The sequence below is a fragment of the Scophthalmus maximus genome, chromosome 14 (assembly GCF_022379125.1).
Source record: "Scophthalmus maximus strain ysfricsl-2021 chromosome 14, ASM2237912v1, whole genome shotgun sequence".
NCBI classification, from domain to species: Eukaryota; Metazoa; Chordata; class Actinopteri; order Pleuronectiformes; family Scophthalmidae; genus Scophthalmus; species Scophthalmus maximus.
Window position 1 is genome coordinate 18,738,796 of NC_061528.1, and position 24,481 is coordinate 18,763,276.

General features: G+C 40.0%; 1 protein-coding gene across 1 annotated transcript in view; it reads right to left on the minus strand.

Moving 5' to 3' along the window:
* The window catches only part of tfpia (tissue factor pathway inhibitor a), a 39,966-nt gene extending 27,704 nt beyond the window's left edge, over positions 1-12,262 (minus strand). The window contains exon 1 of the mRNA XM_035604160.2: positions 12,093-12,262. Within this exon, the coding sequence (XP_035460053.1) occupies positions 12,093-12,180 (88 nt within the window). The 5' untranslated portion in view covers positions 12,181-12,262. The remainder of the gene's footprint in view (positions 1-12,092) is intronic.
* Between the last annotated feature and the right edge of the window lie 12,219 nt (positions 12,263-24,481).

Consider the following 24,481-nt stretch of genomic DNA (forward strand, 5'->3'; position numbering starts at 1 on the left):
ATCCCTCTTGCTCCAGTGACTCTGCCAAATCCGTGCTCTGACATTAGCAAAGTACAAGCACTGCCGAACCAAACATCCCACTCAATGCCAATTAGAGTCTCTCTTGGCTGGTTCTCAGACAATCAATTGGACAAAGTGCCTTTACTGGACTGGACTCAAGTGTGGGTGTGTGCGCGTGTGCGCGTGTGTGTGTGTGTGTGTTACATTTGCTGAACCTCAGGTTGGTGACAGATATTCTCAAACCACTCATGAGTTTGCAACAACTCAAGCATGCATCTTTAGGAGCAAAATGGTTGTGATGGCCCTTTAACTGAACAGTGGATGGCAGCATCTCAGTCCAGATGGAGCATATGGCAAACAATGATGCGGACATATGATGAGATGATGTGAGTTCGCCATAAGCTGCACAGGCCTGCAGGGGAAAAGGGACCACAGCACCATCTGCCAAACTGTGAATTATTCATCGCATCCCCTTGCAATAACAACCACATGATTCACGAGAACGGAGGTGGTTCAAAACCGTAATAAAAAAGTGGGGGAAAGAAGAACTTAAAAGCTTTTACTACAAACAGCACTGCCATAATTTAATGTCATTAGATTTAAATGTCTGTAACAGGGGCTCTAATAAAATTAAATTAATGAAATTATTTCATTAATAAAATGTAACTGAATCATTCTAATCTCTACAGGAACAATAACAAATGACAACCTGTATTCAACGATATCAAAATAATATGGATTTTTTTTCTAAACAGCAGATGAGCATTTTGGGTATAAAAAAAAAAAATTGTGACATACAGTAATTATCAATAGAGACCACTCTGTATTACCACTCTGCTAAATGACACAAAAAGAGCAAACGAAGAACATCTTTATGAACACTTTCTGTCATGTTTTAATTTCACCTGCAGTGTTTTATCACCATGTCCATGAATCCTCTAAGTGATCAGCTTATGAATCTGTTGGGATATTTAATCTGAAAATAATTCCTGCTCAAGTTAGTTTTACCTGCTCAGATCTTTAAATGTATGGGGATTTAATTTGCGCTCCTTGTAAATTCAATTAGCTAAAACCCAAAATGCAAACAAAATCTCACTCTGATTTCCTGCTTATAACTGCAGTATTGAAAGGGGGAAAATATGAACTGCCATCTGGCCTATCACACCATCGACAGCATTGCAGGTGGTTTGCCTCCATTAACCGTGGCACCATTGTGCCATCAGGAGTGACCAGATTGTTCATGCCCCCTTGAGTGCTTACAAAAGATTGGAGATCAGATGCAAACGTGGGAACACAGAGGGCTTCTAGGCCATGATTTGCATGTGAACCAGGCAGCTCACAACACTTAGTTAAAAAAAAAGAAAAGTTTTTGCGATGAAGCAAATAGTCACAGCTCACATCTGCTGTGTATTCAACCAAAATAATTGTTAAGAGCTGCTTATTAAGAGCGGCTGTGGCTCAGGTAGAGTCGGTCGTCCCTTAAACCCAAAGGTTGGCGGTTTGATCCCAACTTACCCCAATCTGCATGCCGATGTGTCCTTGGGCAAGACAGCTCTTCCAACTGTGTATGATTGTGACATAAAAAGCGCAGTAAAGCAGCGCTGTATGAATGGGAGGATTTGACTTGTCCTGTAAACCATTTTGAGTGGCCAGTAAGGCTAGAAAAGTGCTATATAAGTACAGTCCATTTACCATTTATTTCAGGTGGAGCAATAAGTGAAACACACAAATAAAGTAAAAGTATGATTCGGACATTATTCATTGTCCCCTTGGGGAAGCTTATAATTGGCCACATTAGATGAGCCCTAATCTGAATAAGGCATTTAAGGAGTTAGCAAATTTAACAAATTATCCACACAACTAATAAGTTTGTGAAATAAAGACTTGAAATAAAGACCCATTGCCATTGGAGACATAATTGATTGATTGATAGAATGTAGCTTGACTAACATACATACGGTTTGTGAATGTTTATAGAGCCCCTTAATGTTTTACGAGGAGCTGAAGCAAAGCACAGACTGCTTGTAAAGCACCTGCCTGATGGGCGGATAATATTTGACTTCTTTCATTTTGTAACTGACAGACAAAGAGTGCGATAGGATGCTGGCATAGGTTTCGGCATAACATCAAAAGAAGTCTGTTGAAAATCAAATTTTCAACTCTTCATACGCTACATCAGAATTCACCGTCTGTCGCTCATTCATATCAGCTACAGAGGGTTGGAGGAACCAGAAATGCAATATTGGGGTTTACTGTTGCTTAAGTGAGGCACATCTGCACGGAACTCAGATTGTTTTCTTCAGTGATTTATTTCATCATCAGAATTCATTTAAAACATCCATATTGCAGTCTTTGCAATACTGTGACACTGTTATCTCGCTGCAATATAAACAGAATATGAATTCAACATGAGCCTGCTCCTACACCATCGCTATACAGTATGCGTGAGCAGCGTTTATAGTGAGTGTGCTGTTTGCCTCAAGGCAACGTTATTTTCTGTCAGAATATCAGGCAACATTTTAGCAAGTCGATACTCCCACAGGTTTGGACCACACCTCGACCACATGGAAATAAAAACCTATTGCGTGTTCCTTGGCCCCACAAAGCATTTGAATTATAGGGGAGCCAGCGGGAAGTCCTGGGTTTCTTAAAAAGGTAATAAATATCCAAAATAGAAATAAATGATAAAAGATATTCATTAAGTCTAATTATAATCTAACACTTTGTCATTCTAAATGTATGTGTGCAGCTCTGCCCCACGTGCTAACACGACTGATCAGGACTTGTGCAGGCTGGTTATCGTGGCTCTTGGGCTGTTTACGTGTGTTGTTTTGAGTGCCCATGCACAATTATTATCAGCAGGACTCGACAACCTAGTGAAGACGCACCTCCTGAGTGTGCATTCACTTCAGCATCTTCTCTCTCATCTCATTAACACCCTCCCATAGCAATTTTTCCATGCAGCGACAAAAAAAAGGACCCATCAGCCACACCGTGCCGTCCCTCCCCCAAGTAGCCACAATGTAATTTAATCCCTGGATGCTGTCATTTGACAAAAACACTGAACTGACCTTCAAGGACTCTACAGACTGCAGCCAATACCGTTTGTGTCTTAGAGACTCATCTCGTATGATGTGGATCTGATTACGCAGCTGAATCGATGGGACAGACAGAAAGCGAGAGCAAGAGGCTCATTCTCCCCGCCTGTGCAAATGTCATCCTCGAGCGATTGTATTGTAGTTGCTCTCCAGATAAGATGAAAGAATCGATTCTGCAGAGCCAGTTATCGTTCAGACAATACGAATGAGAAAAAAAGGGGATGCTTCTTTTATTGGCAGTTGGTGAGTGTCACTGATACTGAAAGTGTTGCTTGAAAGCAGGCTCTCCTGTGAGAGATTAACCCTGCTGGTGCTGCTGCTCCTGGGATCACATCTGAGCAACAAATGATGACAAATGTAAATTCAGCTCCAAGTTCAAGTCAGCAGCATCTAATTTCTATGACTGACACAGTCACTGTGATCCTGTCATAAATCACTGTGGACTTCTCAACAGAAATACAAGCATGATTCACTGGAGTTTACCAGTAACATTGGGATTGGAACTCATTATCATTTGTTGCTTTACAGCTACTACTGATTTACATGACTGTACACAGACAAAATGCGAAGCAAATTCTACAACCAGCTTGCATAATAAAGACGTCATTCGAAAGGGAACCACAAAAGTCAATAGGAATAATCCTCTGGTAACCATGAATGCCTGTGCCAAATTCTTTGTCAATCCAGCCCATCAGACCTGACAGACCCAACACACAGCACTAGGGCTGTAACACAACCTTGACATGATGAGATGTTTCACAAGTTGGGTATGACAGTGAATTGGTGGTGCAGTATTAACCTTCAAGTGAGAGGAAAACAAACAAGTTGTGTTCAATAGATCTGAGGGGCAACAATTACAATGGAACAAACTGACTACATTGTGTAGAGTAAGCAAATTTCATGTAAAACATTAAAAAAGACAACAGCTATAATTGCACAGTTGGGCATCTAAGAAACTGTGTTCCGATAAAAATATATGTTCTATTATTTGGGATATTGAATAATTCATCTTGCTTAGAAACTCAGTTATTCCAATATCCTGCTATTACTGTTCTTTTTTTTTTTTAATCTGCCTTGAACCTCACTGTGTACTGAAATTGTGGGACCGAGAGCACAAAATTGACACCCGGTTCCTTTTTCACATTGCATTTAGTCACTTTGGAAGGCACTTGAGCTCAATTTCAATGATCAACATCAAGCAGTCAAAAAACAAGACACCCACTGCCACTCCCACCTTGTCTGAACTGGCACAGAGTGAAGACAAGTCATCACTTGTTCAGTATCTTTGAGTGTTACCTCAGCAAGTTCAGACTTAGTTCACGTCTTTCTTGTATCCCCTGAACCTTTTGTACACGCTAATGACATCAGTTGCCATGGTTGATTGCAAAGGTTATAGTCCGTACATGTCCTTGTGAGGTAAAGTAGGATTTCTTGGCTGTATTAAAGGTAAAAAACTGGGCTGGATTTTTTATACTTTTTGCTAAAATAAGTTTTAATATACAAAAGTACATTAAAACAAATTAATTAACACCATCATACAGTGCATTCAAAAACTTATTCAGACCCCTGCTTTACACATTGTACATGAATTTATTGGATAGAATCACAATGTTGGTCCTTCAGTCTACGTTAAATAACATATAATAACAAACACTTGTAAGACTTATTTTCCCCCCCAAATCTTTCATTTACAAAAGTATTCAGATCCATTGCCCTTTACACTCCAAATTGTGGTCAGGCGTGTTTTCTCAGTTGTCCTTGAGACATCTAAAACTTAACTGAAGTTTAGAAATGTAGACATTTATGTATATGAGGTCCCACAATTCTTACTGATTGCCTGGACAAAAGCAAAACTATGAAGTTCAAGGAACTCCTGTAGACCACGATGAAACTGTAGTGATGCACTTATCGGAATGAGGGAATAAAACTGACAGCTCTGAGTCTTTCCAGGAGCACAGTGGGCCTTGCTCAGGGAGGAGGTCAACAACCCTTCAGTCACTCTTGCTTCTCACAACCATCTGGCTGGACTGAAACCACTTTGAGTACAAGGTGTATGACAGCATGCTTGGCGTTTGTCAATCAGATTTTAACAGACTTTGTTGCAATGAAGAGAAAAGATTCTCTGGTCTGATGAGGCAAAATTTGACCACTTCAGGACAAAAGTCTGACTCTTTGTGAGTGACCCAGGCAAAGCTACGACGTGATATAACATCTGTGGACAGCCCTGTAAATGTTTCCCAACCACTCTAATGGAGCTTGAGAGTATCTGTCAGGAAGAATGCGATAAACTGTCCAAAGTGTACAAAGCTTGAAGGAACTTACCCAAGAAGACTTGAGGCGGTGATTGGTGCCAAAAGGGGGCTTTTACAAAAACCTGAGTTTAAGGGCATGGCTACTCTTTTTTAGATCGACAACACAATAAAGTGCAGAAAGGGAAGCAGCCTGAAGTCACTGTAGACAATGTTTCCATTTACATTTTAGGCCTCTGGGCATTCCTCTCTTCTGATGTTGTTACAACAACTGTTATCTCCCACAAGTTCAGTGCCCTAGAAGACACATCACTTCCTGAAATTTGTCCGTCCACAATTTCCATCACTATGACTCCTACAGGAAACAGTACGGCCTTATCCATCTGGAGATGCCCTGTTGAACTCTGCTGCAAAAATATCCAAGGCTCGGGAAAACGATACCAGTATCTTTTAAAACAAACCAAAGAGCGTGAGTCATGGCGGCATGACTACAACGGAACTGCATCCCTAATTAGTATGGTGTCATTCACTCTCTGTGAAAAATGTAAAACTATCTTTCCAATTATGTGTCAACATGTAAGAGACTAAAACTTCCTGTAAGTTACAGAGAAACACTTATAAAGTATCCCCAGCTGCAGACTCTGTTGTGTCAAAACTGGACAACATCCATTTTTTTTCCCTCAGTCCAATTTGTGTTACAACTTGAATAATAAACCAAACGAAACTAACAAAGGGGAATGCATACCTATCATGTGGCTTGTATATGTAGTGTATATATGTTTTGTTTCATTGTAGAGCTGTATGCATTGCTCTTTGCCCCGTTGTAGCTCATTCTCTTTCTCTCTCACAAACCCATTGACTGTCTGTCACAGTCAGGCTGACCATCAGCGGCGCCAGGAGAAATCCTGCCTGTGTCGTTGGTCCTATTAGAACATCAATAAAGTTTTTACTGTCCTCGCCAGGCAAACTGGATTCAACATAAACTCTGTCGTTACTACTTCTGTTGTGTGTGTGTGTGCGTGTGTGTGTGTGTGTGTGCGTGCATGCATGCGTGTGCGTGTGTGTTAATGCGACAAGTATACAGGTCTCAGCAGTGGCGAAAAACCTCCGCTCAACACCAGCCCTGCTATGTAAGAGCGTGTATCTCCCACACCACACACTGACAAAAGCAACAGTTGCTTGTTCTGTAGCTGTAACATGAAACACAATGTTGCTCCTAGTGAGCGAATACGATGTCACAGAGATTCCTTGGTTGTCAGTTTTGGAAAGTCTGTAAGTCAGGGCAGGACTGACAATGGAGACAGTATTTTCTCTATAAATATAGAGCCTATAGGACGTATCCTTTGTCAATTTCTACAGGTGACCGCGCACAGCACACAGATTAACCTGTGGCTGATGCTCAGCACATTGTCCCCCTCTGCAGCTATGTCAAGCTCTAGTGCACAGTTATTTTCTCTTACACATACGAACCTTCACCACAGTGCAACACGGTAGCCTTTTCTCCCTGGAAGAAGGATAATAGTGATTCAATGGTTTGATGCTCAGAGACAATTGGGCTGGAGCAGAGACTTTGGTTTGACAACCTGTTCTCTATACAGTATATGAATAAAATAAAATGTGTGCTGTCTACTGTATATCAATTCAGCAGACACTGTTTCTCTATCTCCATATGTTCTGGTTTTTGCTTCACTACTCCCACCTTATCTAGTGCCATGTAGCCTTATTTGTCATGTTATACACAAACTGGTACTCTTATTTTAAATTCAAAGGGCAGATGAATTGGCAAGAACTTCTGAGAAGAGCTTCTACAGTTTGTGGCACTACACAATTAGACTATATAATCTTCATCCATTAGTGTAAAAATATGCAGTATACACATTATATGCTGTAATATCTAAGCAGCAAATAAACCATTCTAATGCCACACTATTAAAACACAATCGAAAACCACAAAGACAACAAACACATGTCAGCTAGACAAACAGTGTGGTAGCTTGAGGCTTCACCTTGAGGGGAATTCAACCCTTTGCCTCAGAGAGGTACAGTTACCTGCAGCTGGGAATGTCAAAACTAGGCCACATGCACAAATGGGATTGAATTAAATCTGTTTTGCCATTTTCAGAACAATGGAGTCTTTTGAGATTTTTGGTGGCAGCAGTGATGAGGAAGCCTAAAACGGCTTTGTTACAGCAAAAAAATGAATGTTTGAGCTGTTTTTAAGAGGCAGGTCCAAGTCCAGTTACAAGTATTGACCAAGTCTCAAGTATGTAGCAGGTTTTCCCATGTCCAATCATGAGTCTAAAAGGTGACATATTATGCAAAAAACACTTTCTCAGTGATTGTGCACACAAATGTGTGTATCTGTGGAGCCTGACAGCCAACAAACTGGGAAAAAAGACCACCCTGTCGGGGTTTTTTTTGTGAGCTGGCTAACCCCTACAGCCTGGCTCTGAACAAATGGTCACAGTTGGACTCTTTTGGTTTAGCCCCATCTCCAATCTGAGAATCTCCACTTTTCTGGTGAAGGGGCGTGACATTTCCTACACATTTTGAAAGCAGTTGACCACAACAGACTGGGCCAGCTGGCCAATCAGAGCAGACTGGGGTTTATCGGGAGGGGAGCTAAAAGAAATCCTGGCATTTTGACGGGTGAAAAGAGGAGCTGCAGGAATGGGCAGTATGAAAACACTGATGTCTTTTCTCAACATTAGAGCATGTAAACCCTTTTCAAGTGGTAACCCAAATTAAAAGTATGAACCTGAATATGAGCATAATATGTCACCTTAAAGGGTTAAGTTCATTATAGTTTTTACAAAACAAGTCTCAAGACAACTTTCAAATCAAAGCAAAAGTTTTATGCAATTTATCAATGGTTAATTTACAATAGAATAAATTATGCTTCAAACCTTCATGCTTTTTTTTAATATGAACGCTAATTTCACAGTCTAGTTGTAAGTAATGAATCAAATTATCGCTAAATGTTAAATTCTAGGCAACATATAAGTAAGGAGAAGATGAAAGGAAAATATTTACAATGCATAAAAAGTTGCATGGCGACTAGTATGCTAGGCACGAGCTGTCTCCCCTTACTTTGGTTTAATTTGTCCATTTCTTTTGTAAAGTGTGACATTCTGCATTCTAGTTTTTAGACAGTCGAGAGGATTTTTATCAGCGATGACGCGTGAAAAAAGCCCTGACCATGACCTGACACGTAAACAGCCAGAAGCAACCAGCCTGAAGGACATGTTAGTCAGTTACTTTCTTTCATCCCAGAAAAATAAAATTCCTCTCGTGAAAATCTTTTTTTGTATATTTCTGTGTTGCTTTTTTCTGTTTTTGAATTGTCTGCTGGGCCGGATCCAATTGTCTTGTCTTATATTATAAATATTTATTACAGTGTACTATAGAGCACTGTGGGGTCTCTACTCTGTGTTTACTCTCTTCCAGTTTGGTGCCAGCAGATGCCACTGCGAGTGCATGTGAGGTTATCAAGATGTTCTGAATATAACTTTTAATGTAGCAGCACTCCAAAAACGACTGTGACTCAAGTCTGCAGTTTTCGTCAAATGATGGATGGATTTGTGTGCCACAAAGAGTTGCAGCAGTCAGCCGTAAAACAAAATCTGAAAAATAATTACATGCGTCGGCATGGCAAACAAAAACCCAGAATATGTAAAAAATAATAAAAGTATTAATTAAAATGGGAGACAACAAACAAGACTCAACAAATATCCGGCACCAAAGGCAGAGGCTGAACTCAAACAGAAAGTGAGAGTGGGTACATGTGCAAACACAGAACAGACAGGGGATCGTGAACTGCGTGATTTAGAAGAAATCGCTGTGTTTCGCTGCAGAGAAAGTCCCTCAGCTCACACCTAATAATTGTCATTTTTTAGAAAAGCAGTTTTGGTCAGTACTATTCTGAAGCCTATACCCCTGCTAACGTTAATTAAGATGCCCCGTGCCACACAGTCTCCTCCCTCTTCGTGGCCCGAGGCTCACTAATAAAAGGACTACTTCAAACAGCAAGTGAGCATCTAATTAAATTTCCCCGCAAATTAATGAGACCGAGTGTTTACGCCTCTGTGTGACGATTAGCGAAGCTACCAGGATCGTGCACCAGCGTTACATTTCAAAGAGGCTCAGTGAATGAATCCCTTTTTGCTTTACCTCTCGGTAATGATATACAAATAGTAAAAGCTAATGTTGCTCTCTTCTGTCTGATGGATGACAAATATAATTGCCAAATATGAATGTGTTTTTTATTACACTGCCAGGAGGCTCCGTTTTATTTTGAAATATTTAAGCACTCAGGATATCCTTGTCCTTTACTTTGAGGTTAAAACAATAAATGTGTGCGTTGTTTGCAGAATGTTAACTATCAATAAATGTCAGCTGATGGCTTGTGGGGAACCGGTGCTTTTGAGATGCAAAGTGCAGATGCTTGTTAAAAAGGCTATAATATTATTCAAGGCTTTACTGATATAAAGGCTCAAAAATATTTAAAACTCTAAATACATTCAGATTACATACAATGTGTTCTGCTATGTGGTGTAGACTGCAGCAGCCATACTCTAATGCACACGTGAACAAAAGGTAACGTATCACCCGCATCAGCCTGTATTAGCGTCTTTGCACTGGCTGCAGCTAGAATTCCTTTAAAAAACCTCTTGTTTTTGTTCAAATCCCTGCTCTGCCTCGCATGACCTTTATTACAGAGCTTGTAACCGCCTCACAGTAAAGCTAGGCCCCTCAGATCCACAGATGAAGGAATGTTAACCATCCCACAATCTCATCAAAAACATTACGGCAACACTTTCTTTTCAGCGGCCAAGACTCCGCAGAACTGTTTGACTCTTCAAAAAAGTGTTCTTAAGACCTATACTGTACCTTTGCTCTCTTGACACAAGTTGCAATCCGATTTTGTTATTCAAAAATTAGTGTTTGTTTGAGTGTTTGTGTTTGAGTTTATATGTGTAGTTATGCACTACGTATTTATTTAATTATTTTTATATTATATTCAAGTAATATGTTTCAAGCACAATTGTGTGTTGTTGTTGGGGGGGCCGTTGCTGTTGCTTTGTAGTACTATGTACTATATGACTGCATTCATTTTCAACTCCCTTTACGGTCATTAACGCTGATATATGAGATCTGTCTCCATGTTCGAGCTCTTTTCTCCGTGTTTCACTGGGCACGAGCTGAACTTAGAGCTAGTCGTGTCAAATGCCAGTTTGTTTAAATCCGAGGCCATTTCCTCATGGCAGGACCCCTGACCAGTGTTGCGAGACTACCACTTGGGTTTTATGTTGTAGTTATATTTGATAAAAGTCAATGAAAATAATAATTTCCCAAACCATCATTAAATGATCAAAAATGATTTAAAGTTGTGTTTTCTATACATTTTTCTTTTAGTTTTCATAACAAAATCCTAGTTGTTGCTTAAGTGTTGCTAGGTCAAAGGGGCTACCCCCTGGCACTGCCCCTGCTTGTGGGCCCAAGAAAAAAAACAAAAAAACATCCCTGACTATGGCAGACTGTACCTGATATATTCTGGAAAAAAAATTCTGACAGCAAAGGCAGTATTATACAAATGTAATATTTCAACTTACATTAATATTGATTAAATTATTTTTTTCATAACAATATGATGCATTTTGTCTGCATAACATGGTTTTCAGGCTTATCACACATTCTGCTCATGGACTGGAAATGTTCCTTCCATCCTAGGAAATGATGCAGAAAAGCGGCTGCATGTCACTGAGAGATAAGAGAAGAAAGACACTGACACCACAGACACAGTGAACGTTGCAGTTCATCTTCAGCGCATATCTGATCTAACACTCTTAAAATGACTTTTCTGCACTCTCCTCTCTAATAACTTTCATTAGGGAAAAAAAAGCATATCAGCTCAACATTTGCTCTTAGGAATGGAGGACAGGAAGGGGAGTTTAGCCGTTCTCCCTTCGCGTTGCACCAGAGCTGCGTCCGGTCTATTCCCTTAGTGGCTTGTGTATGTGCCACCCAATCCCAACAGCCTCATTGCCGCCTGCAGGCTGGTGTTGCGACATGACAGGACAGGAGGAGGTGCCAGAAGGCTCAGGTGTGGGTCGTGTGCGCTACGAGCACCGCTGCCGATCTGGACTTTGGCCCCGACTGACGCCACATCTCTCCCCACACTAATAAGGACTTAAAGGCCTTCCCAACACAACACAACAAAACAAACCATGCGCCGCAGCGACCGTGGTGTTGACACAGAGCAGGGCTTCTCTGAGCGCATAGTTTTAAAATATGGGAGCATGTATTAGTCTGTGTTGGGCTATGTTACACACAGTTGTTACATCTCAAGCACAACTGCAACATACAGCCAAGTTGCTCTTTTAATGGTGTGTTTTACGAGTCTCGCTGAAGCACAATTATTCCGTTTGAAAATGATTGTATATCACAACAATAACATAGATATAGATATATAGATATATATACATGTTCCAGGAATATTACAGCAATCATAACATAAGTAATCAAGTGACAAACTGAAGCAGCCTTACAAGAATGAACTGAAACTGGGGAGTGTAAAAGTGTGTCGACAGTTTGGACTCTATGGACACATTTTACGCACGAGTTTCTGGAGGAAAACTTTCACTCCGCTGTCGTCGGAAAACAGTTCAGACGAACTGCGAACATGGTTGAAATAGTAATCAGCGCAGACCTATATTATTTTTTATCTTTTATTTCATCATCTTACCTTGTCTGTCTCTTCTGCAAGACCCGAAACGGGCGACGCAGGAGAGGGAGAAGGCACACAAAATCCACCACTTGCTCAACGGTGCCATGCTGCTGAACGGACGACTGATCCGCGCTGAATGTAAAGTTCAGAGTGAAACTTCATCAAGTTGAAGGGCTGAAGCTGAGTGTCTGCTCGTGCACAGAGAGCGCGCGCGCGCGCCAATGTGTGGGTGCGCACTTCCGTTTGATAACACCACGCAGTCTGAAGGCACTATGAAATATCAATTCCCAGGAATTGCCTTTTCACCTCGACGACAAGAAATAAAATAATTCCCTGGAGTCATAACGTTTGCTGGAGTGAATGAATGAAAACCACTGATGATCTTTAAATGTTATTTTATCATATTACCCATTTCCACTGTTAATTTTTATTGCCAAATAAGGAGTAAAGCCTTTTATAATCATAATTATTGGATATATAGACAACATGACAAAGGCATCTCAGCAGAACCTGTTTAGCAGGTACACAAGCTCCTTCCCTCTCTCCGTCACTCTGTTAGGAGCTGATGAAATGTAGCAAGCAAGAGCCCCAGGTTGCATCTTTTCAACCTCTCAACAACACTTAAGTCCACAGCAATTCAACCCACAGTGAAGAGAAATTTCCATCTGAGGCCCATTACCCGAACTCAGCTGTCTGTTCTGTTCAGGGAAGTCGTACTGTACCTTAGTAATGGGCTTTAGAGAATCTCTGAAACCCCTTCCAGCTCCTCCACTCCTCTGCTAGTGACACGTGGTGTAATTTAACTGCAAGTTGGCACATATACACTGAAATTATAGTCTGCCAGCACCTTTTCACCCCATACTTTTAGAACTTGAGTGAATTCATTACACTGTGTTAAATACCGCATTGAACAGTAACGCACTGTCAAACATGGATGCTGCTCTTCTTCCAAGATTGAGGATAAAGGTTGAGAGGAAAAAGAAAAACTATCATTATCATCACTATCATCTCCAAATCAGAGTTTAGAGATGTACACATTGAAATGTGAATTTGTGATTTGAACATTTATTTCAAAATATACTCGACTGGTCTGCATGAGAGCAAAAGCAGTGGCATGGAGTATGCACCAGCCACAGTAAAGGACCTCAAGTACTTCCAGTCTTTGTGCCAAGCTACTTGTCCCACAGTGGTGATTAGGGTTTTTGGGGAATACACCCCCTCCTGTTTCACCATGCACAAATATAAAGATCTGGTTTTTGCACCAGACCTCAACCTATGGGGTGAAGTGGAAAGATCACACCATCACTATTCAGAACTCCACAACATTATGCCGCTGCTTTTAACTGCCCACACTTCAGCGGACGTTCAGCTCCTTCCTTTTCGAACAGTTCTCGTTCAGTTCACTTTAAAACTAACTCGACATAACAATTGTTCAGAGGCTTCAAAGCTCAGAACCTATCAAAATAAAGGCATGGTTAAATTTTGCGACTTTGATGGTGTTAACCAAACAATCTCTACTCATCTAGAGACTTATGATTAATCATTTGAATCATATTTGGAGTATATTTATAAACTCCAAGTGCTGCCAAAGGAAGTGAAAGATGTTGCAGATTGTTCTAAAGCTGATGGCCACACTCAAAGTTTCTGTGCTGTCCTCAGATGGTGCCAAGACAAGCTCTCTCTCTAGACATGACTGAGGCAGGGAGTCCTGGGTCACCTCCTCAGAACATCTGGGGAAAGCTGTGCAGGGAAAGTTAATATTTGCTTTCTCTCCCCTGAAGTGAAACCAGCCCCCTGAACCCCGAGTGCTCCCTTGTGGAGCTCATAAACGGCCAGCAGTTGCAGACAGTGGTCACACTGGTCAGTTCCCAGGAGTGAACTTTATGAGTGTGATGCAGAGCAGGAAAAGGGCAAGATGCTCGATGAGTCCACCTTCCTTTGACAAATAAAGGCTTGGAATAAAGCAATAAAAAGTGTGGAATCTCTGCAAGCGTGTTCAAGATAATTGCGTGTGATGCGATCATGGACATATTATTAACTTTATGAGTCAGTTAAATCACATCATCCACCCTGAGTAAACTATGACTGTTGTATTTTGCAATGGCCAATATCAAACCGAGGTGTACCTTGAGAAAGTGTGTCATGGTTAATAAAAGTTTCATATCCTGAGCAGTATACAGTAAATGTATTCAGGTTTAATGCACATTGCACATATTTGATTTCCAAACAGCTGCATCACTTTCCAATTGCAGCTATTCCACAGTGGCAATTCAGGTTTAAAGTACATTTAGGTTTAATGCACCATTCTGGAAAAAATAAAATAAAAAAAGCTAGCTCTCCAGCTAGCTGGTGAATGTGGTGGAACACTTGGCAGCTAGAAAGAAAGAGACCAAAACAGAGTTAAAAGGAAAGTAAATATTAGATTTACACTTATCGGACAAGCATAATCAATGCTTATGTTGCCTAATGTCTACTGGATGTGAACATCACTCAGCAATCACTTACATGTTAGCCAGTAACAACTTGTGGTGTAGGGCTGACAGCTTGTTGACCTGCCCCCAAGAGGCCAAACCATCAATTCAGGTTAAACTTGCGTTGACAGTAATGTCAGCAAAAATGTTGTTTCCTTGAATTCAACCAAGTGGTTTTAGTTGCTCTTGTTTACCATACTTTTTTGGTTCATTTCTGATATAGTAGGAGATATGTTGCAAACTGTTTTGGTTGTGGCATAAGTAAGGAGGAGTGTTGAATGAATAGAAAATGTATTAATAAAATTAATGCACATCATATCAGATCAGATCAGGTCTTTTTTTTTTACATAATAACGCTCACTTGGAACAGACGGAGCTCTTTCCATTGGCAACTCTGTTCCTTTTTAGAGAAAACAAGCCGGCACCTCTAGCAACACAACAGTCTACAGTCTTGGGACTTTTTTGGTGTGTGTGTTTCTCAGTGTGCTTGGTTTTTGCATCTGTGCATGTGCGGGGGATGTCGGTCGGACAAGAATGTGCCTGTCTGTGAGACTAATCATGCACTCACGCTTTTCAGGGAAACTGTGCCCCCTTGGTCTCGCCACCTTCCCGAGTGGAAAGAGTGAGAGTAAAAGTCACATGGTCATTCAGCTCCGATGGAATTTCCTGTGTGCTTATTTTCCCACGATATCGTGACCTCAATATTTCTCACTCAAAACCATGTGTTGGGAGAGAAGACTCCCGACACTGTGCGGGGTGTAGCAGATGAAATGATGCCATTGTCTGCCTTCTGTTCTCAAGGACTGTCCTCTCGGTATCCTCACAGATGACTAGGAGTCTGAGATTGAATCTGTCTTCTGAAAAGAAGAGATACTGAGGGCTGAAGACACATTATTTACGTATCTGTGCTATTGTTCATTGGTAGACAATATAAATTAATTTACAATCTGTTTAGAAAAGAGGATTATGTTTAATTATCTAACAAAAGTAATTATTTGATGCATTTATTTAAATTTTATATTGACTGTTTAATGTGACACAATATTGTTTATTATCCATTTGATACATTTTATTTTGAGCTAATAGTTGGTTAATTGTTAAATGCATAAAAAAGCAGCTGTTGAGTCTAAAAAGGGGGGTAGCTGTAACATTCAGTGTGTGCAGGTGGTGCAACAATTAAAACTGTTGCAGAAAAATACGTTTTAATATCCTTTGGACAGTGGAATCTCCTGAGGGATCAAAAGATAAACCCGATAGATCCTGAGATGATTATCAATTAAGGAAAGCACATGAGTTTTAATTAATTTTGTGAAATCATGCATATTTCTTCTCACCAGATAAGCAGTTGGTGTCACTTAATTCTCAAGCCATTTGCCATTAAACAATTGAAGCGGTTGTACATGTAGTCAAACCTCAAAACAAAATGAAAACAATTATGGAAAATATGTTGAACATATTGCATTTAGTCGCATGATCCAAGTTTGTTTCCATTGCACGTTGTCCTCATTATTGCTACAGCAACATCTCCACATCAGCGTAACAATGAAGCTTTTTAATAATTCATTCATTTGTTTCCACTCAACTTTTTTTCCGCGCAAAGTGAAAACACAGCTTTTGCTTGGCTTTTGAAGGTTGCCAGCCGCAACTCACATCAACATGTCTACATATTGGAGGCTAAAACTGCGGCTGCTATTACTCTACTTTCCAGAGGGTGGTGCAGGTCAGCATAAATGCTGGTCTGACAATTACCAAACAGCTCCACCTCCTGTATTATACACATATAATGTACGCAGTACATAACATCCATAGGTTTTTGGTTGGTTGTAGTCCCTCATCATTCTGCCCTACTGCAGCTCGACTTAAAATACTTTGATTCAGCTCTGCTCAAAGCCACTTTATTCTGTCATTCCCTGTTCTGCTCGGACAACAGATAGCACTCGCAGTCCTTTAGCTTCATCAGGAACCCTGTGCCACAGTCATATACGCTTCAAGTTATAATGGGAAGAAATAGAAATAGTCCCAATGTGTTGGTGGGGCAACTAAGTGAATTAGCAAGGGGAGTGACAAAGCCCTCACAAAAGAGTTTAACTTTAAATCGAATGGTTATGGGGTTAAACAGGGCAGCCAACAATTTGCATATAACTGCACAGTGAGAGAAGCTTCAGATCAATAATCAAACTAATGAGTCAGTGCAAGTCTTTGTTTGACAAAGGATGGTCCTTGAGTATAGGCTTGCCATGCGGGTAGAAATATGTGGCCACTTGTAAATCAAGGTACAGAGAGTAAGTCACAGCTACAGCACCAGCTGGCTTTAATGTGATCCCCCCCCCCCCCCCCCCCCCCCCCCCCGATCCTGTAACCACCTGGTGCTCTCCATTATCTGTCTCAATGGAATCTCAGTAACGTCTCGGGATACAGTGAATACGTTGAGGTGAAATTGGTGCCATGACTACAGTTCAAACAATCATCTACCGCAGTAGTACAAAATGTCTGAACCTTTTTTAATTTTTTTTTACAGCTGCTTTGAACATTTGAGTCAGTTGTCAAAACAAACAGAGGAGGGGGGCACACAAAAGCTCTCCCACCTGGAGCTGAAATACAACCTACTGCTTTGATGTCAGGAGGACGTATCACAACATACTGTACACAGCCGAGCACATCTGTTCCTTCAGCACCATAAACCAGTTCCACGTCCATCTAGAGTCAGTTAAATAAATGAGATGCTTTAATACAAAAAAACTAAAAAAATGTGATGTTGCTTTTGATGTCACAAGTCAGGGCGGAAGCGCATTAAAGTGCATTGATGGATAAGTACATTCTAAATTTCTTCTGTGTAATCAACATGAAAGTTTTGCAAGTGAGAGCCAGTAAAATCAAACATCATTAAGAATAACATCCTCAGTGCCATTAAGTATCACAGTCATATTAATGCAGAGACCGTCTGAGCAGGAACGTATCCAAAAGCAGTTTGCCGAGGTCTGTTGGGCTCAAAAGTAATTCAAACACAGGGAGGAAAGATAAGCTCCCAATGATACTGTCCTTTAAAATATTCAGACACCTCTTCCTCTAAAATAATGATTTCCTACCTTTTTTTGTCTGACAATCCCCACATCAGATGCACTTACATGTTCATTTCAGTTAAGTTTGTATTTTATTTTGTTATAGAACTGAAATATAATGTTCAAGTCACACTACTACAACTTTTTGTGGCAGACGCATGACCATTATTCATCCAGTAAATACTTTTTAGGTAATGATGTTATCAGCTACTTTTAGTACCACTTAAGTACTAATGTCCATCCATGACTAATTGTTTATTCCCTATCTTTCAGCTAGTTCTATTTGGTTGAGCTAATTATGTTTATCCATTACTTTTTTAACTATATTAACCCTTTATCCATTATGCTAAGCAAACTACTGTTTATCCATACATTTTTGGTAATTGTGTATACCTTATTTTTAGCTGATTATTTTTATCCATTTTTATTTTATTAAGGGTATGGGTTGTCTAATGATACACTGTGACACAGAAAACAGGTGGGAATAAAACAAAGGTTAAGTTAAGAAGTTAAACAAGTGCTCTATAAATGAAATGTATTATTATTATTATTACAAACAACAACAGACCTAAGATAAGTCATTTAAAAATGAATCAGGAAATAAATACACATTGCAGGCTGGACATAACATACACCATGAAGGACAGACAGAACTGGAAGAAAATAAAACACAAACATAGTGTGAATCACTGCTCCACTTCATTTCACTACAGTTACACAAAATCCTCTGTAGTTGCATCTAGACCAATGAAAGGGAGAGATGGTTTAATTTTGTTGGATACATAGTGCTCTCTCAGCCTGAACAGGTCGTATTGTACGTTCACATGAAAAGAACAGTCCGGTGGAACTTGATTTAAATGGAATTACTTACTAGGCTAATGTCAAACAAAGGAGCCTACGGGATTTCCTGCTCATATATAATTAGAAATAGATGTATAAAGGCTTTGCTCTGCAATCAAGGCTTTTGTTCTGTCCCAGCTCATGAGAATGTGATGGTGGTTACAAAGGCAAAACAATAAGTAGAGATTGAAAATATGACGCAATAAAGGAACTGATGAAGTTAATACATTTTACACTTCATCTGAGTTTTATGATGACACAGAGGACTCACTTAAATAAAAAAAATATGAAAAAATATCAAGCATCACAGACAAACTTACACATACACCCATAAATACATAGAGACTGCCTTATTTTTGTTTTGTTTTAATCCAGAGACTAAGAAACCTCGTCACCAAGCAGCATTTTTGCCTAAACTTAAACCAAAGCATGACTGTTTTGTTACCATGTTACAAAAGTCAGGTAGGCCTGTCGAAGAGGGGGTGGCTATTTCAGGAGACGTTCCTTTGTACCAGAGAGTAGGGACAAACAACCTCTATCATTGATAAAAGACGAGTGTAGGTTGATTAATCACTGACATTGGTTTAGTTTGTAACCAATTCAGAGCATCTCTGCGATAAAAGGACCATGAAAAGATATAAACTTAAATCATATGAGCGGCAAATTCATTTTGGTCTCATGAAAGATAAAACAGACTAATTGGTCCCAGTAAATGTATTTTCCAAGGCCATTGAGAGAATTGTGATCAAGAGACAACATTTTATCTTGAAAAGCAAGTGTGGTTAATTTATGTATATGTGAATCTTTGCAATGAAAAATCTTGCTGATTATTTTATCTGCCATTCCAGCATTTCTTAGATGCCTTTCGATTAAAGGATACCCCAAAATAGTTTAAAAAAAATATGTCTTAGAGAACTGAATACAGCTATAAATATCAGAGATCTCAATAAATGAGAGGATAAATAAAGAAGTGTTTCAGTTTCTTTACAGTCACTAAAGCCTGTGTTTAAAAAAAACCTGATACTCTATCATTCTGTGTTTTTACACTTCAATATAAGAAGCATGGAGAAGGTTGCTTGATAAATGTCTTATTCTTCTCACCCTACAAATACATCATCATCGATACCTGGTACCTCACAAAACAGAGGCAGGTTACAATATGTATGTGTTCAATTTGTTTAAGTTCTTGGAAGTTTGATAAATACAAGCCGAGATATCAAACCTACCAAACACAGTATGGGAGATTATGGACCCTTGTGTTAATGCTGTTTTGGCAGCTCATGATGAACGACACCTTATGCTGTTATTTGTTCGTTTTTAATTCTCACATATAAGTGTGGCTGTCAGACAATGCAGGGGGGTATATCTGATTCTGATATTTCTATAATGATATCAAATACATCATACTTCTTTACAACATAAAAATTGTATGGTTGGGTTGTTGTGGAAGTTAAATGACTGTAAAATAATAACCTTTTAAAAATGACCTTTCAGAATTGTAAATTAAAAAAAAAAATGTGGTTACCTGACAATTTACTGAATGATCATATTTCAAAAGATGATGCACTAAAACATTCATTCATGTGTGTTTCTTTGAATCTAATTCTAGTTCTCTGAGAGGATATGCAACTGGCTGACAGTTTGAAATTAGAGGCCCCTCGATAAATTTTGCCAAATTGCAGGGGTTTTTCCTTTGCAAGCTATTCTCCTCCGCTGCAAGAATAATAGGCTTCACTGAGGTGATCACATCAGGCAAAGCAAAGCCAACTCTCTAAACCCATTTTAATCGTCCCCTCCTTGACCATGGAAGCGTTTGCTGTATAGACCCAAAGCAAGAATATGAAATAGGCTGTGACCCATCTGTTATTCCACAATTCAACATACTTTTTAATGAACTTATATATGTTGAGTTATGATTTATCTGATTGAAATAATAGTTACTGATCCATAGCGCATGAAATAATGCTTTTAGTGACTTTATGGAACCTCTCAGGGTTTGTGGTTCAGGAACATTTAATGCACTGTTTGTTTGGGGAACTGAAAACTTTTGTTAGCCCTCGTCTGGACAGAGGGATTTTTTCTACTCAGGCGATCGATATGCTCAAGTTCTTACTCTTAAAATGCTTTTAGAGAAATCAATTGCACATGAATCTTCTCGTGATTGTAAATTACTTTTTTTAGACAAAAAGACAAATAGTGTTTTGAACAGACAGTTGATGTTCCAATGTATTTGGAAACTATGAGGTAGTCCTGCAGGCAAAGCAAACGAATCAAACGTTTCTATTTCTAACTTTGTAGGTGACCAGTTATTAAAAAAAAAAAAAATCTTATATTGCATGGACAACACGCATAGGCTTGTCATATATCAACAATACCTTTCTCAAGAGGAAGAGAGCGATCGTGAAGAAACATCACTCGGTTCAGTATTGTGGACTTTGCCTGTGAGGGCCCCTTCCTAAGGATATTAATTCAAGAGACCAGAACTCATTTAGAACTATTTTACGTTTGCAAAATTCATCGGTAACCGGTGTCGGCTGCGGCCCGCGACGTGGAGCTGTTGCTGGGGCAGAGATGCCGGCTGTTCTGGACGGTGAGGGAGCGGACAATCCGTCGGCGTCTTTGCCCCATCAACAGCTCCACATCAAGTCAGCTTTGTCCAGCTTCCAGTCCCTTGTGGGCCACCTCCAAAAGGTTACTAAAGAATTTTGTGTGGTCGGGGAGCAGGGAGATAGTTTCTCCAGGGCAGAAGCAGCCTCGCTCCGGGAAAGGACGGTCAGAGCCGGCTCTGAGCAGGGTGAACAGACCCACGGTAAACAGAGAAGGTGGTTGGCCAGGCCGTGCGTCACTCAGAAAACAGTCGGCCAATCAGGAGCGAGGCTCATAACATAAATTAGAAAGTCCAAAGTTGACCTGTTTCTTTGCAGAGCTCCTTAAAAGAGCTATAAACCATATTGAGATGTTTTTTGGTACTAAAAAAATATATACAAATATGTATATTCTTAACGATATCAAAACTTCAAATAAAACACCAGAAAGGTGTACAATATGGGACCTTAAAATATCTGTCACACTGGAGCAAGATATCTGTTTTACTCAAAGTAGGAGCCAGTCCTGCTTGTTCTTGTTCATTATTTAGAAATGACTTAATAATTGTCATTACTTAGAAATGACAATGAAAGCAAGCAACAAATCAGGCGGTTGTTTCTGTCATGTGCGAGCAAAGACTTTATTTTTGACTGGATATTTTTCATTTTTGTCGTATAGTCATATTATTGGACTCTGCGGGAGAGGAACCATTCGTGATGTAGATATGTAGGGCTTATATTGTAGCGAACGATTCAGGTGATTACATACTAATGAGAACATAAATATGAATATTATTCTCGTTGGTCAGTAGATCATTCTACATCTGACACACTGGACTGTTGGCATTTATTATTTAATGTTTTCTGACATTTTGTACACCTGGAGCTAGAAGGCAGTTACAGTTCATGATAAGAATCAAATCAAAACTCCACACTTTAGTTTTTGTGGGTAAAAAGCACGTTTTATGAAATATAAATAAAAAAATTAAAAAACTGTCACTCTGAGGATCAACAGGTGAACCCAAACCCAGGACACAGACTCAGATCTAAAATTTGCAAAGTTCACTGCTCGATCTGAGGGAATGAAGGTCAACTGGGAATGAGGGTTCTGGCAGGCATGGCAAAGGGGAAGTGCTGGCAAGCAGGACACAGCTGAGTGGGAGAGGAAGGCTGGGAGGTGAGCACGGGCTGCATGACTGACCACCAGGCAAGGAAAAGAACAAAGGAGTGGGCAATATTATACATAATAAATATTTTGTATATTTATGGAGCCGTAAACGCATTAAAAAAACTTTTTTCTAGTCTTCAGTTGTCAAAGTGACTAAATGGTGATATTAGATTTCAAGACAGTGAACAATGAACTCAAGTCAAAGTGCACCTTAAAAGACAAATAGTGTTTTTAACAGACAGTTGCTGTTCCAATGTATTTGGAACCTATGAGGTAGTCCTGCAGGCAAAGCAAATCAATCAAACGTTTCTATTTCTAACTTTGTAGGTGACCAGTTATTAAAAAAAAAAAAATTCTTATATTGCATGGACAACACTCATAGGCTTGTCATATATCAACAATACCTTTCTCAAGAGGAAGAGAGCGATCGTGAAGGAACATCACTCGGTTCAGTATTGTGGACTTTGCCTGTGAGGGCTATCTTTTATTAAATCAAACAAGACATCCAATAGTTGGATTTGACGCAGCGACAGAGTAATCTCCCCGTAAGCTACAAGTAATAACTGCTGCTCCCTGCTGCCTGTCCTGACAGTATATACCAGTGGGAGGCAGAGAATAAATAAACACGTAAAAAAAAAAAGCGTGAGCAGGAAACATTTTCAAGACAGGAGACAGTTCAGAGAAATAACAGACATGATGTAAACAGAGACAAGATGAGCAACAGACGAGAAAATCTGCAGTTAATAATTCAGCGGCTCACAATTTTTTTTCTTAGATAGTTGCAAAAATGCTGGTAGCACTTAAGATATATGGTGTTACATCCTTACTACCATGAATCATGTATATCCGCCTGTGGCCGTATCCTTGTTTCTTTTTGACGCGTTTGTTGTATTGGCTCTAAAAAGAGTCTACTGGGACTTTATGTATGTCTGTGTTGTCAATACTCGGCTGGATCCCTCATTTGCTACCTGTCACGGGCTCCAACAACACGACTAATGAAGTAAATAAATAAATCTCTCCCCCTCCACGTCCTTTCAACTAAATGAAAAGCTGCTCAACTGCACTGAGATCTATTTTGAGGTTACACTTCCTCGATGCATCTGCCAAGCTTCATCAAGCGGCATTAGTGAGGAAATGCAGCGCTCGAGAAGAAGAAAGGGGGAAAAAAAATCTATCATAATCAATGCAGTGAATGAAGTGTACCTCACGTTTAGGAAAGATGGCCTTGAGCATGAAAACAGCTACCTTAGGTAGCACTACACAGAACCAACTGACCATGGGGGAACACATCCATATATTATACTCACTGATTCATTCATAATCTTATTGGAAATCTTTGATCATTTTCATGGACCAAAAAGGTGCTCGTCAAATGTTGTTATGCACATTCAACATACTATTTCTATGTACTAATATAAATAATACTACTGGAATTACTGCATACTGCTCAGAAACTGTCTTACAGTATGCATGAACAGAAAGATTAAAGGGCCCATGTTGTAAAAATTAAGATTTCCTGGCTTTTTTCATAATAAATAAGGTCTAGGGGCTCTGTAAGTACCGTAAAAGTGTCAAAGCGGTCAATAAACAGACAAATACACACAGCCTGCATTCAGCAGCTGCTCTTTTTTACGATGCCCCAGGACTTCCGCAGAAATGTGATGTCATAGTGAAGCAGTCACTGCCTTCAGCCTTGCCCCCAGCACTCACCCATCATTCCGTTACTGAGCTATCAACAACATGAGAAAAATCTGGAAGCTACATCATTGCACAGCATTCCTAAGGATAATAATTCAAGAGACCAGAACTCATTTAGTACTATTTTAAGTTTGCAAAATTCATCGGTAACCGGCGTCGGCTGCGGCCCGCGATGTAGAGCTGTTGCTGGGGCAGAGATGCCGGCTGTTCTGGACGGTGAGGGAGCGGACAATCCGTCGGCGTCTTTGCCCCAACAACAGCTCCACGTCAAGTCAGCTTTGTCCAGCTCCCAGTCCCTTGCGGGCCACCTCCAAAAGGTTACTAAAGAATTTTGTGTGGTAGGGGATCAGGGAGATAGTTTCTCCAGGGCAGAAGCTGCCGCGCTCTGGGAAAGGACGGTCAGAGCCGGCTCTGAGCAGGGTGAACAGACCCACGGTAAACAGAGAAGGTGGTTGGCCAGGACGTGCGTCACTCAGAAAACAGTCGGCCAATCAGGAGGGAGGCTCATAACATAAATTAGAAAGTCCAAAGTTGACCTGTTTCTTTGCAAACGATTCAGGTGATTGCATACTAATGAGAACATAAA